The 13678-nt window shown below is 48.2% G+C and overlaps 4 protein-coding genes across 4 annotated transcripts; 3 read left to right on the top strand and 1 right to left on the bottom strand.

The window, feature by feature from the left end:
• The first annotated feature begins 255 nt into the window (after positions 1-255).
• Positions 256-2801, top strand: F5Y00DRAFT_35474 (inheritance of peroxisomes protein 1-domain-containing protein). The gene is made up of 2 exons (XM_048013528.1): positions 256-728; positions 821-2801. Exons 1-2 carry the CDS (start codon positions 422-424, stop codon positions 2782-2784), a joined length of 2271 nt encoding a protein of 756 aa, XP_047866183.1. The 5' UTR covers positions 256-421; the 3' UTR covers positions 2785-2801.
• A 474-nt stretch (positions 2802-3275) lies between these two features.
• Positions 3276-5119, bottom strand: F5Y00DRAFT_232959 (OTU-domain-containing protein). The gene is made up of 2 exons (XM_048007240.1): positions 4305-5119; positions 3276-4223 (listed from the first exon to the last, which is right to left on the bottom strand). Exons 1-2 carry the CDS (start codon positions 4714-4716, stop codon positions 3583-3585), a joined length of 1053 nt encoding a protein of 350 aa, XP_047866182.1. The 5' UTR covers positions 4717-5119; the 3' UTR covers positions 3276-3582.
• A 1952-nt stretch (positions 5120-7071) lies between these two features.
• F5Y00DRAFT_232956 (MFS general substrate transporter) lies at positions 7072-9263 on the top strand. The gene is made up of 6 exons (XM_048007239.1): positions 7072-7136; positions 7202-7642; positions 7700-8110; positions 8180-8227; positions 8280-8755; positions 8837-9263. The coding sequence occupies exons 2-6, from the start codon at positions 7377-7379 to the stop codon at positions 9169-9171; spliced, it is 1536 nt and encodes a 511-aa protein (XP_047866181.1). The 5' UTR covers positions 7072-7136; positions 7202-7376; the 3' UTR covers positions 9172-9263.
• A 234-nt stretch (positions 9264-9497) lies between these two features.
• F5Y00DRAFT_232954 (uncharacterized protein) lies at positions 9498-13674 on the top strand. The gene is made up of 5 exons (XM_048007238.1): positions 9498-10081; positions 10139-10241; positions 10312-11155; positions 11218-11777; positions 12225-13674. Exons 1-5 carry the CDS (start codon positions 9714-9716, stop codon positions 13266-13268), a joined length of 2919 nt encoding a protein of 972 aa, XP_047866180.1. The 5' UTR covers positions 9498-9713; the 3' UTR covers positions 13269-13674.
• Positions 13675-13678: the final 4 nt, after the last annotated feature.

The following is a 13678-nucleotide window of genomic DNA, read 5'->3' as shown; positions in this document are numbered from 1 at the left end:
CACTACCATTCATCAAAATCAAGTTCTGCTTAAATAAACATTTGATATATAGAACCGCGTTTGAAGGCGTAGCGTTTGAATTTTATTAGCGACATCTTGAATGAATATCAGTTTGATTTTTGATCTTTTATCTTTTAATATAACTTTTTTTCAAGTCATTTCCACCATTTCCCCTTTTTAACCAGCCAGCCAGCTTCACCGTCTTTTCCTCCTCAACCCCGCGACCTTCGCGTTCCCGCGTCCTTGCACACCTTGCACTTTTGCACTTTGCACCTTGCACACCATGACCTAGACGTCATATCGTCTGCTCTTACCGGGAGTTTCATTCATCCACAACATCCACAGCATCCACAGCGTCCGTAGCGTCCGTAGCAAAAAGCACGGACACGTCATTCTACTTATAGCCTGGGATGTGACCACCATGGCCGACAACCCAAAGTTTCCACTAGGTAAAACAGACATGCCGCGGCCCCGTAGAGCCATAACAGAACCCATCGTCAGACCCTCATCTCCTGCTCCTGCACCTGCATCTGCATCAGCTGCATCAGGGTCAACCACATCTCAATCCGAAGAATTGGTCGAGACTCTTTATAGCCACCCTTCCGTCAAGATAATCTCTTTTACCTCCACTCAAAGCAGCTCATTTGGTTCGCGTCCCTCTTCTTCCCATGAGGATCGACCAGGTACCCTACCAGCTTCGTCACGACTCGAAAGAACTCTTGCTGTTGGTAGGTTTCCCGTTACCGCGTTCGCCCTAGAGACGGCCTACAAAACTCTACCCCCTTTAAGCTAATCTTTAGCTAATCTTAAATATTACAAGGCCCGTTCCGCATATACCGTGCCCCCGGGTCCGTGGCTTTCCTTAGCTGCGGCTCTGCCCTTCAGCCTATCCTCCCGAAAAGTCAATGCTGGTGCATCGACGAGGATAACAGCAGATTCGTCTTGCAGATACGACGACCTCAATACTGGAGAATCGAGCTACCAGTCTTAGATCCCGACGACCAGGACCGCGCCTTATTGCTAAAACAAGTTTTGGGTAAAACGCTGCTATTTGAAAAGACGCATTGTCCATTTAAGAGGAGCTTTACGGTAGAAATACCGGAAGATCCGCATACACCAGTCAAAAAGAAGGCCTGGACGCCCGAAGGGAAGAATTTATTATCCTCGCCTTTCTCCGACTCCTCCCCACAATCCTCACCGACAGCCAAACTTTACATGGATAGACGTTCCAGTACTTTAAGCGACATATCCCTTTTTAGGGATGATATTGGTCCACATACACCCCGTGATTTATCACAATACAACTATCAGCCGGAATCCGGACACTTGATGTCTGAGTCTGAAGAGTCGACAGTCGCCGAGGAGAGGGAAGATAGTATTCTTCCTAAAAAGTTAGATCTAGCGGCTCTAAAGGCTCTCCAGGACGGCGGACAATCTCTGGCTTCCAATTTTGGTACCGTGATGGAATTAGCAAATATCCCATGGGACATTGTCAAGGATAATGTGGTTTCGTATAATACCAGACAATCGGTATCAGGACAAAGCGACGTCAGCTCTACGAGCACAAGTCACCATCAGCGCGCTATGCGAGCTCAGGAGGAGACGGCAACCTTAGCTGTGAAAGACGCTGAGCAACTATTAGGCCCAGTAGATTCTCACAGTATCTCAACGCAACCCCAAACATCACAAGCTGTCGATTTCGAAAAGTGGGAGTCAATGCTGCAAGAATCCCCCGCACCTAGCAATAGAAAAGGGAAAGTCATAGGTAAAGAAGTCGACGAAGGGCCTTCTTCCTTCGAAGGATCCGGTCGTATCGCACCCATCAATCTAAAGAAGAAACGGATGAGCCGAATGTTAGCCGGCCGAACCTACACGGCTCCTCCACAGGTGACTACTGTGCCTTCGCTCCCTTCAAAGTCGAGAGAATCATCAGGCGCTACGAAGCCCCATCCTCCGCCGCATTCACGTCTTTTAGAATCGGATGAAAGTTCTCCTGCAGGGTCAAGCGACTCATTTCATAGTGTACAGTCATGGAATTCACCAGCCAACCCGCTCCCTCCGTCGCCGCCATCGTCTCGCCCAATCACGCCTTCTCAATCTCAATCTCAATTTCCTCACTCACACGATGATATCGTTCTTCCTCCTCAGTCTCCGCATGAACGGGACAATCCGGCGTACACAAATACGCCAGAGACGGATAAAACATTTGATGCAAGCTCTGAAGGGGCTAAAGATGATGCTAACGAAACAGCCTCGCCCTCCCAACCTTGTCCCGCCAATAGTAAAGATAGCCATGTGACTATTGCCGAGTCTTCCAAGGCATCGCACGCATCCGGCGTGGAAGAGAAACCGCAAGTCCGACCGCGGCCACGACCTCATAGCTTATCTATGAGCCGACGGGCTCTATCACCGCTACCCCCTCCCGCTAACTTCTTCTCGCCACCCCCAAGGCAAACCCCTCAGAGTCGTATGGCTGCTGTCCGTCGGCTACCAGCCACGATAATAAACAAGACGGTAGAGCTTATTCTAAGCCCACCGACTTATCTCGTAAATATCATGTTAAAAGTCGCCGCTAGAATTCTCGCCGGCGAATGGCGAGGCCTTGTCTTCGGCATCGGCGAAGGAGGTGAGAAGATCCCGGTCCAGTGGGATTATTCCGATGGCGAATTTAGCGATTGGAGCGACGACGACGAATCTTACGCGTCGGCAAGAAATAAACAGAGCAACAACAGTAGCAGCAACAGCATCTCGCAGTTCGAAGATAGCCGCTGGGAGGTTGACTAGAGAGACAAACGACAGGCTGCATACAATTTGTGTACTATAGTAGTATCAGTTTTAATGATGATATGGGCTTGCATGATCTATTGCATGGGATGGTTGGGGCTGGTGGGAGTTGGGGAGGGTTTAGGGCGCAACCATCCATCCATCTCAACCATTGCGTTCGGGGTTTCCAGCTGGGTTGGAACGGTAGGGTTAGGTAGGGCATTGGGTACCGGGGGTTAACCGGCTGGGGGACAGAAGAATCTCCCTTCTGGTCATTTAGTAATGGATGTGGTGGTGTTGATGTCGATGTCGATAGCATATCGAGAAAGTCACTCCCTCGGCCTTGGGCAGATAAGCTTAAGTAGATACCACAATAAAATAGGTAGTATACATGTGTTTTATGTCGTTTTGGTGAGGTTTAAGTACATGTCGAATATCGTTGTATCTACCTCTCTAGCTTGTTAGGTTAATCTCATCGCAGATTGATAAATTAAAATGTTCCCTTCTTCACATATTACGCAAACGTCATCATTGGTATCATTGGGTGTGGGAAATGTAATTCTCTAATGCTAAGCATCAAACCAATATAGAGGTAGGCCTTGGACTTATTTATAGGTAGGTATGAAGCATGACCGATCGTGAGTCTCGTTCGAGTCTTTCGCCGCTCTTCCTCTCGAGTAAGGGTATCCATCTCTAACTCTCCGCGGACTGCGCATTCGGCATCCGTATATCATACTATGTACACGAGAATTCCTGCTATAATGACCTGACGGACCCAACCCTCCCACTAGTCGTAGTAAAAGTATAGGTAACCGTCGTCTATGCGCCGGTATCCTTGATCTCGCTGATATTCGAGTGTCCGGTGCTCAGGGAGTGCTTCGCAAGAGCCTTCTGACCCTGGCCGACCCAACCACATTCGTTACACATGATGACGAAGTCGGAGGTATCCGTGTAATAATGGTGCTCGTCTTTCAGCTTCCGGCACATCTCCTGCGCGTGCGCGATGATGTGATCGCTGCTCTCGTCCGCGGCCCAGCGCGTCACGTCGAACTCCATGACCTCCTGGCCCTCGACGAAGATCTCGGCGACGCGGTCGTAGTGCACGTTGGAGTAGACCAGGACGCAGCGCATGGGGTACCCGTTGCCCTCGCCGACGCGGTACACGGTGCCCGTCTTGACGTCGATGACGCAGATCTCCAGCTGGAAGACCTCCGAGATGATGGCCAGCTCGATCTCGCCGCCCCAGGTGTCGGGCCGCAGCATGTTGGCGCAGTAGGACTCGGGCTGCTTGCCGAGGATCACGGCGCTGTATTTTTCGGGGTTCGCGCGGATGTGCTCGACGACTAGCCGGCGCAGGGAGTCGGCGGTGAAGGACTCGTCGGGGCCGGAGCGCAGGCCGCGAAGGGCGCCGCCGACGGCGGTGAAGAGGCAGCTGTTGTCGTCGGGCATGACGCGGAGGACTGGGGGTGAGGCGCGCGGTGTTAGTTCAAGTGGTCCCGGTAGGAATGCGCCATTAGATAGTGATGGTTAACTTGACTTACCTAGAGTCGAGCCGGTTTCCGGCATGGCGACGCTGATGTTCTGGTCCTTGATACCCTGGCCTTTGCTTTTCTCCTTGCCCTGAAGCGAAGACTGGAGGCCGGGGAGAGCCGCCGCGGGGGGCGTGGTGGTTGCGGCGGGTTCTGGGACAGGCGGTGTATTCTGCGCGGCGGCAGCGGTGGCGGAAGCATCTTCCTTGGGGACGACAGTGAGGTTCTCTCTATGAAGGCCTAGAGATTGCGCCGAGAGCTGGGCCTGATCGGGGGTTAGAGCCTTGGGGGGCCAGCCATACTTGACAGTGACGTCAGCGAAGCCGGTGCTCGACTTGATAGATTCGAGGAGCTGGTCGACTGTGGAGGCATCGTCGAGTTCCAGGGTTCCTCCACCCGAGGGAGCCTTGAATCGGATCTTCATCGTAGCCGGAACGAGGGAAGTATGTATGTTGAAGAATGAGTGAGTGAGTGAGTGTGTATGTAAACAAGCAAGCGAGTGAAAGGGCAGATGACTTGAAAAAGAAACGGGCCAGCGGAGACCTAGGAAACACAAGACGTCGGGGTAAGAGAAGAAGCACCACCAAGACCAAGACAAAGAGATGAATGATCAGGTAGTTAAGTAAACTACTTAAAGTATTTTATCAATAATTATTAAATATTAACCTCCTAACCAAGACGTGGCAATATGACTCCTCGTGTAAGAAAAAAAAATCAAAAATCAAAAATCATACAACACCAGACCCGTCATAATGTACGCCAAATACCAAACATTCCCGTAGCTGCTCGTACACGTAAGTCGTTAGGTTAGTTATATCTAGAAAGAAAGAGAACTGGGTTTACAAAACCACCCCTCCATTTCCATCGGCGGAGACGGGGAACTGGCACTAACCTACCCGGTTGGCGATCAGGGGCTAGGGTTTAATTGCAAGTCTAGGTAGTTAATGCGCGTTGGGTATGAGAGCTGTACATAACTATGCTATGCGATTTAGGAGGATATGTAGTAAGGTGTAAGTTGCATTTTATATGTATCTTTGCAACGTACGTATAAGTGACTGATAAATAATATTTGACATATTTAAGCGTGCAGGGGAAGTCTTATCTTGGTTAATATAATGACGGTGAATGTATAATGAGGGTGCTTAGTTTAATTGGTATGTACCTAGGTTGGCCTCCTTTTTGTGTTCAAGATAGTTACTGTTCTTTTAAAGGGCGCTATAAGTAAGTTGATACGGTATGTGTATATTATCATCTCATGGAAAATAGTAGGTTTTTGTTAATTATTAGAAGCGGTTGTTGATATTGTCGGTAGACAAGGTCTAGTCCATATTATACGTACGTACAGATTAGGGGTAACAGCGATGCAGCAATGAGGGTGACTCTCTAGTATAAATAATGCATGATTTTAAGATTGAGATAAATGCGGCTCAACGGGAGAGCCGCATCTATATACTCGTGCAGGACAGATTATCATCTAATCCGAGATTGGATCGTCTGATCTAATCTAGTCCAACAGATATTCTAGTTTTAGGGATGAATAGCAGCTTTGATTAAACTATAGTAAGTTTGAGACATGAGCTTACGGATTATGTATAGTTAAGCTTTTATTTATGTAAGCTTAATCTAACTAGCATGTTTCATTAACTTATACTTTACGAAAAGCGCTTCTTTTATGAACAGTAACACTTTTATCTAGTTTTGCATGGTGAAGTAGTAGGCTGGTTCATAAGAGAGTTGGTATTGTAAAGAAACAATAGTATAACTTGAGACTATACTAGGTATGCGTAAAAGACATCGACTATCAATCTGCTAACCATACGAACTAGCATTATTAAGTTGTGCAATATCTTTAGCAGTAGTGCGGTTTATCGGCGGACTTATTATACAGCTGCAAGCTATGTATCATTTCCCTACTTATGTTGTTAAAAGGTAACCCAACTAATTCTCTGTTAGGGGATAAGTGGGTTAGGGGTAGATTCAGGGATAGGTCTATTAAGATTAGGATATATAAGAGGCGCGCAGAGCCTTGGACATAGGAAAGAATGGCAGGCGTTAATAGTTTAATTCAACTGCTTTAGCATTCACTTTATGTATGACTCTCATTGAGGGTACTTACTATATCTGACAGTTCTGTTATAAAACATTGACTACAAACGCACGTGAAAAAAAGCCAATATGTCTATTGTTTCCTTATTTAGGACGTATAACTTTTTAGTCCTACTTAAGTATCTAAACTATGTCAAGAAAAAAAATTGAAAGATGGCGGTGTTTAAAGATTTACGGTGTTCTATTAAAGCTGGCTGTAGCCACAATGAGTATAACACCACAGGCTATAAAGATGTGTTTAAATATATCTCATATAGAACGCCTAGTTAATGTTATTCTACCTTGCTATTGATATGTAGATAATACTAAGAGTCATCCGTAAACCAAGTCAGAAACCCAAGCTCCCGTACCGGCAACCCCCTATCATTCGCTCAAGGTAAAGTAAATACAGGCCTAAGTATACTATCTTTACATAAGTAGTTATCTTATATTGACGTTAACAGTAAAGCTGCTTGTTGAGGATATATACCCTAAAAACATCGTGAATGCGAAAGAGCATCCCTGTCACGTCATACCAGGTCTCGTTGACGCCACCTTCGCGATAGAGGGGAACTCTCAATCTGGTAAGAAACAGCTAGGTATTCATAACGCAACGCGAAGATAACATATCTATAACAAGAGACACCGCGCTCAATTCTTATACGCTCTCCGGCGCTATAAACAATCGGGTAATGCCGGAGCCGTGTTATCATAAGAGAAGTTGATCACGACATTACAGACCACGCCAAGCTGCCATTGGTAACACCTGCTTCCTGCTATGTGCGTAACGGCCGATAGGATACTTTACTAATTCTTAAATCCAGCTAGGACTCGGTTCATATATAACCACATCTGTAGTAGTATTAACTAACCCCCTTTACTACAAACTGATATAAGTGAACGCCTCCTCATTTCACAAGACATTGGGGTCACATAACTCAAGATAGAGGCCCCATTCTATCATAGACTTGAGCCTCTGTCGTGGGTGCTGGTATAACGATGTCGGAAAATGAGAACCACAAAACGACCATATGGTCATCGACGCGACAGGAGCCCACCCAGCACGGGAGCAGTGGTAATAACAAGTCTCGCATCGGGAGTCTTTGGATCAGGCTGATGAGCTCTGTCGGATGGTATCCAAAGGGCATGCCAGAAGAAGAGAAATGGTTAATCCTGAAACTCGACTTGAGCATCTTGATCTTCGGCTGCTTGTCTTTCTTCACCAAGTACCTGGACCAACAGTCCATCACCAATGCATATGTCAGGTAAGTGCTCAACATTATATGCCACCACGCATGACTGCTAATACGTGGGATTATCAGCGGTATGAAAGAAGAGCTCGGCATGTACGGCGACCAGCTCAACTACATCACGGCAACCTTCTGGGCGTCATACTGCACCTTCATGATTCCAGCATGCTACTTCCTGACGCACTATCCCGCCAACAGGGTTCTCCCGGCCCTGGAAATCGGATGGGGATTATCTACCTTTGGTCTGGCTTGGGCTAAGAACGTCGAGACGCTATATGCTATGCGATTTTTTACCGGTCTCTTCGAATGCTGCTCTTTTACTGGGACGATCTACGTTATCGGTTCTTGGTATAAGCCAGGGGAAATTGGGCGACGCGTCGCTCTTTTCTTTATTGCGAGCCCGCTCGGGACTATGTTTGCCGGGTATTTGCAGGCTGCGGCTTACACTAACCTGAACCAAGTACACGGCTTGGCCGGTTGGAGGTAAGACCCCTATACTAGGACATGGTTCATTGAGAGATTCAAGATGGTATGTTGCTAATTAGCAGGTAGATGGCTCTTTATCGTCGATACGATCATTACGCTTGCCATATCAGTATTGTGAGTCTACCTTATAACTACCAGCTCTTTAGCGAATACTAATCTATCCCAGCGGCTTCTTTGTCTTTCCTGACGTACCGACTAGGAAGAAGCCTCGTTTCATCACGAGCGAAGAGCACGCTCTTGCGCGTAAGCGCATCCAAGGACTTGTAGCCCCGCCGCAGCTACAACTAACCCGAGATATATTCAAGCGGGTGTTTTCTCGTTGGCATTGGTACCTCTTCGTGCTTCAATGGACATTGATGGATCAGAACTTCCTCCCTGGGAGTCAACCGTTCTCTCTGTATCTGAAAGCAAAGAGCAACATATACTCGGTCGTTCAGATTAATACCATACCCACCATCGTTACGGCAGTGAGTATTGTCGTTGCACTATTTACCGGTGTCATTGCAGATAAGACCGGGCGGTTTTGGCTTCCGGCCATCGCCGTGACTTTCCCGGTTCTTGTTGGTATGGTACTGCTTGTGGCTTGGGACGTTGGTGAGAGCGGTCGTTTAGCTGGGTTTATACTCACCGGATTCGAGGCAGGTAAGTTATCACACCAATGACCCGCCTCTCCCTTCTTTCGTTAATACCTAGCTTGAGATAATTATACTAACCGCTCCATAGCTTGCTCGCCCCTAACTATGGGCTGGGCGTCAGTGGTTATGGCTGGAGACGCGGAGGAACGCGCGGTAGTAACAGCTAGCATGAACGCCATCGGCCAAGCTATTACGGCCGGGACTCAAGTGGTACAATTTCCAGCAAGCGGCGCGCCTAATTTCCGTGGCGGATTCATCAGTATTCTAGCAACTACTGTAGCACAACTTGGAACCATCCTCGCTATCCTATTCTTGAGTCATAGGGAACAAAAACGCAAACAGAAACACGTAGATACGTTATCCGAACGGGAGGTGGTGGTGGGGGATGGTGAGTTGGACAAGACATTGGAAATTGGTCGTTAATGTAATTTTGCGTGTTATAGATGTGTTATAGATGCTTGTTATATGAGTTGATAGTTGATATCCGCCTCGTGAGTTGTTGTTTGTGATACTAATGATGTGTGTAATGTTAAGAGGATTAAAAGTATAAAATGTTAATTATACGAAGTACCTAAATGAACCATTAACCCCCGTCATGTATATAATACTACTCCTAGTACATACATAGTGTATGTATTTATCCATAAAACAACAATACGTGTAATTGTAGGTGGGTACCCGGGTAATTATCGGCTATATAGCTTCGATAAAGTCTTACCAACCGGCCAACTGAGACTTTGCAGCCGGCGCCGGTCACTAACACCAACACTAACACCAACAAACCGCGGACCACCTCGAAACCTCGAAACAGCAACTTTGTTATATATCCGCGAAATTGTAGCTTGGTCGCCATTGTCCAACCCCAACCTCATGTGCCAGCTCTACCTTTTTTTTCTTGAAGCTATATTATCTAGTTAATTTAAGATTGAGGCTTTACTTTTTCGTCTAGCTTTAAAGCTCTTATTATGGCTGACGAAGCCGAGAAGCCAGCCGAAAGCGCGGTCGAGGTTCGCGAGTCCATCGAGGCTAAAGCAACTAATGACGGCAATACCAACAATACCAACAACACTCCCCAGGATACGGGCGCATCTAAGGCCACTGCCAATTCTAGGGATGCTAGTGACAACGGTGAGGGTTCTAAAGAAGACTTGAGTATCAACGCCGCTGTAGACGCGAGCGCAGAAGCTGGCGCAGATGCTGAAGACGACGCGGATGCCGACGGGGAGCCCGAGGAGGATCGCACCCCGGGTCGCACCCCGGGTCGTCTCGATCACGACATGTTAATTGTCATTGAAAACACGGCAAATTACCTCTCTACTTATAGGGACGACAAGTAAGTTCTACTGACCTAATTGGTGGCTGTTATTTCATCTAACAATGGGCTCAATAGCGGTTACCATGTTGCTTCACACTTTCAGCGCATCCCGAACCGACGACTGATCCCAGAATACTACGAAGTTATAAAGGAGCCCATCGCTTTTAGTACCGTCCGAGTGAGTCACCATCCCAGTTGATCCTCCTCTTCGCGTCGTCCTGACACTAATACTTCCCTTCCCATTGTAGACCAAGAAGCTTAGAAAGCAATACACAGCCTTCTCCGAATTTGTCAGGGATGTCGCCCTCATCTCCCACAATGCCATGGTCTATAATCGACCTTCTTCGGAATTCTTTCAAGACGCCGCTCGTTTACGAGAGATCTTTAAGGAGGAACTTCAAAGGCTAGTCAGTGAGGGAACTATCAAGCCCGAGGATGCCGTACTTCCTGACCTAGGAGAGATTCCCGAGGCGGAGGATTCCCCTCCCCCAGATCCAGATGAGGAAGAAGTGGAAGAGGAAGAGGAGGATGACGAAGAAGATGACGAAGACGACGATTCGGACGATGACGGCGGCCGACGACGTGGCCGACGGGGCGGTCGTCACTCAACTTCGGGACGAAAAGCTGACACGAGGGATGACGATTCACACAAGAGACGAGGTCGTCCTCCTAAGGTTTTTACTCCGCTGGAAGCCCGCATCCACACGCTATTTAAAGGCCTCCGAAAGCCAAAGCATCCCGATGGAGATCTGCTAATCATCCCGTTTGAGAGGCTTCCAGACAAGCAGACAACTCCCGACTACTTCGCCGCCATAAAGAACCCCATAGCGATGGATCTAATCAAGCGTAAGGCCAAGAGGAAGAAGTATCAGAATGTGGATCAAGTGTTGAGAGACCTCGACTTGATGTTCGAGAACGCAAAGCTATATAACGAAGAGGACAGCCAACTGTATAAAGATGCGGTCGAGTTGCAGCGGCTAGCCCATTTGCTTGCTGAACAGGAGAAAGCCAAGCCCGATAGCGAATTCGAAGACGAGGACGGAAGGCGACCCCTACCGGAAATTTTGCATAAAGGGGAGATCTGGAGAGTTGGTAAGCTTTATGAATTACCACGTCTTCTATTATGTACGATGAGGAGTATTGACCGAACTTAGGCGACTGGGTTCATATCACCAACCCGAACGATCTGACCAAGCCCATCGTGGCGCAGATTTACCGAACTTGGGAGGATAAGTCGGGACAGAAGTGGGTGAATGCGTGCTGGTACTACCGCCCAGAACAAACGGTCCATCGGTTCGAGAAGCATTTCCTCGAAAACGAAGTGGTCAAGACGGGCCAGTATCGAGACCATCGTATCGACGAAGTAGTAGACCGGTGCTTTGTCATGTTCGTGACTCGCTACAACAGAGGCAGGCCGCGAGGGTTCCCTAAGAACAAAGACGTTTATGTTTGCGAGGCGCGATATAACGAGGAGAAGCATAAGCTCAACAAGATTAAAACGTGGGCGAGCTGCTTGCCTGACGAGGTCCGTGAGAAGGACTACGAGATGGATCTGTTTGAGGCGCCTCGCAAGCTTAAGAAGGTGATCAGCCCCATTAAGCATCTTCTTCAAGATGATGCGAAGCCAACGGATCCCTTACCCAAGCCAACTTGGGGAGCACCTAACGCGCCACCCCTCATTGGGGCCGTGCATTGTCGCGAAAGAGAACCGAATGTAAGTTGTCTCCTGTCTCTTATATCTCCTTATTTCATTATATCTTTTTCTTTTCTTCTTCTTTTTTTTTGCCCCGCGCACCTAAACGTCGCTATCGCAATAACCCCCCCTCTCCCCCTTGATGCCGGATGAGCAAACATGTAAAAAAGGAGAGTAAAGAGAATAAGAAGGGACAGAAAAAATAAAATAAAAGAGAGTGAATGGATTTAATGTGCCCCCCTCTACTAACCATCCCTATCTTACTCTTTTTTCTGTCTTATCGATTACATTGCAAGCTTTTCTTACCCTCTTGACCACTTTGACATTTTACAAAGATAAAAAAAAGTTGAGAGAGAGAAGAGGATTACATTGCTATCCCCCCGTCTTCTTTTTTCCTAATGTCTCACTGAGCGCGTCACTTAAAATTAATCTAATTTCTTACCTTGCTCATACATTCTTTCTTTACAGGAATCTCCTCCCCCGGAACCAACACCATCTCCACCTCCGCCTCTCCCTATGATGGATTCAGTCCGTCGTCCTTCAATGATGGCAGCGCGTCCTATTGATGCTCAGGGTGATATCGCCATGGGTAATACTCATCACTTTTCTACCATCCCAGCTCCAGCTACGCCGACGCCTGGACATGTTGGTGCTTATGCGTCGCCTAATCCTTTCGCACCGCGTCCCAGTCCCACCCCGGTCCCTGTGCCACAATACGGCAACCATGCTGGCGCCCCCCATCCCGGCTTTCCGGTTCAGGGCGTCCAAGGTCCTCCACACGGCGGCCATGGTCATACCACACCACAGATGACTCCCGTACCACACTTCCAACCCCATCAGCCTCCTCACCAGCCTGCTGCTTACAACGGATACCCCCCTCAATACAGCACCACTCCAGTCCCTGTACCCCATCAGTCGATCCACCCGCCTCCCCACCAAATCAACTCACCAATGCCCGCCTACGACACGTCGCATCGTATTGCGCCCACGCCCGCGCGAGCCCCCATGGCCGCCGCGCCTAGTCCCGGTCCGCACGGGCAAGCCAACGTCTACAACCCGCCCCGTCCCGTCGAAGTTTACCGCTTGGATGACGCACTGAATGACAAGATTCCCGAGGAAGTTCGCGAGCAATTCCAACGCGACGAAACCGGTCATGTGTTATTCTTCACCCAACCTCCTCTGGACCGCCCGCACCGCGGCGTATCCAGCGAAAGTGCTGGCCTGGGACATAGCGTCCGCTATCTTGCTGATCGCGCCCGTGAAGTCGAGGACCGTCGCGCGAAGCGAAAGGCAAGAGATGAACTACGTCAGGCCGAAGAGAAGAAGCGACAGGAGACCGCAAAACTCGCCGCCGAGGAGGAAAGCCAGGAGATAATCAGCCAGGCTCGCGATGCCTTAGCTAACTGGGTCGGTTCCATGAATAAGGAAACCGAGAAGTTGATGCGAGTTTACGATGGTTGGAGCTGTCGCGACGAGGAAATCGACAAGGTCGCCGGAACGACCGTGGGATAGGATCCCACTACGAATCCGAATCCCGGGAACAGGCCTGGCGACGAGCCTTCCAATCAAATGTGATTCTGTAATAGTTACATTCTTGGTGTCTGTTTGACACAAGTTCTACGGCGTTTATTAAGGAGAGGATGAACGGAACCCGCTTTCAAGGAGTCAAAAGATACCACTTCTCTGGTTAGGAGTAATTGAAATCATGGGTTTGTTTATAAAGTGGGTAAATCAGGTAGTATTATGGGTTCGGCTGCGCAATATGTAGATTAATGCGTAGTGTATAATACATAGCATCAAGTTGTGGTGTTTAATCACCTTGTACGGAAATTTATTTAAACTAGTGTAGTTGAATGTATGGCGTAGGACTACCTACTATAGTTCATAACACTGTCGTTTTAAATGTCACATATTCAACAGAC

The sequence above is a fragment of the Daldinia vernicosa genome (assembly GCF_022497035.1).
Source record: "Daldinia vernicosa strain CBS 139.73 unplaced genomic scaffold F5Y00scaffold_15, whole genome shotgun sequence".
In the NCBI taxonomy this organism is placed as follows: domain Eukaryota; kingdom Fungi; phylum Ascomycota; class Sordariomycetes; order Xylariales; family Hypoxylaceae; genus Daldinia; species Daldinia vernicosa.
Note: the sequence above shows the minus strand (reverse complement) of the source record. Positions and strands in the feature narration are given on the sequence as shown.

Bases quoted from the DNA above. Each gene is read 5' to 3' on its own strand.
- F5Y00DRAFT_232959 (XM_048007240.1), bottom strand. From the start codon at position 4,716: ATGAAGATCCGATTCAAGGCTCCCTCGGGTGGAGGAACCCTGGAACTC. The intron at 4,224-4,304 runs GTAAGTCAAGTT...CCTCACCCCCAG, and splicing joins GGAAACCGGCTCGACTCTAG to TCCTCCGCGTCATGCCCGAC.
- F5Y00DRAFT_232956 (XM_048007239.1), top strand. From the start codon at position 7,377: ATGTCGGAAAATGAGAACCACAAAACGACCATATGGTCATCGACGCGA. The intron at 7,643-7,699 runs GTAAGTGCTCAA...TGGGATTATCAG, and splicing joins ATCACCAATGCATATGTCAG to CGGTATGAAAGAAGAGCTCG. The intron at 8,111-8,179 runs GTAAGACCCCTA...ATTAGCAGGTAG, and splicing joins CACGGCTTGGCCGGTTGGAG to ATGGCTCTTTATCGTCGATA.
- F5Y00DRAFT_35474 (XM_048013528.1), top strand. From the start codon at position 422: ATGGCCGACAACCCAAAGTTTCCACTAGGTAAAACAGACATGCCGCGG. The intron at 729-820 runs GTAGGTTTCCCG...AAATATTACAAG, and splicing joins CGAAAGAACTCTTGCTGTTG to GCCCGTTCCGCATATACCGT.
- F5Y00DRAFT_232954 (XM_048007238.1), top strand. From the start codon at position 9,714: ATGGCTGACGAAGCCGAGAAGCCAGCCGAAAGCGCGGTCGAGGTTCGC. The intron at 11,156-11,217 runs GTAAGCTTTATG...GACCGAACTTAG, and splicing joins AGGGGAGATCTGGAGAGTTG to GCGACTGGGTTCATATCACC. The intron at 11,778-12,224 runs GTAAGTTGTCTC...CTTTCTTTACAG, and splicing joins GTCGCGAAAGAGAACCGAAT to GAATCTCCTCCCCCGGAACC.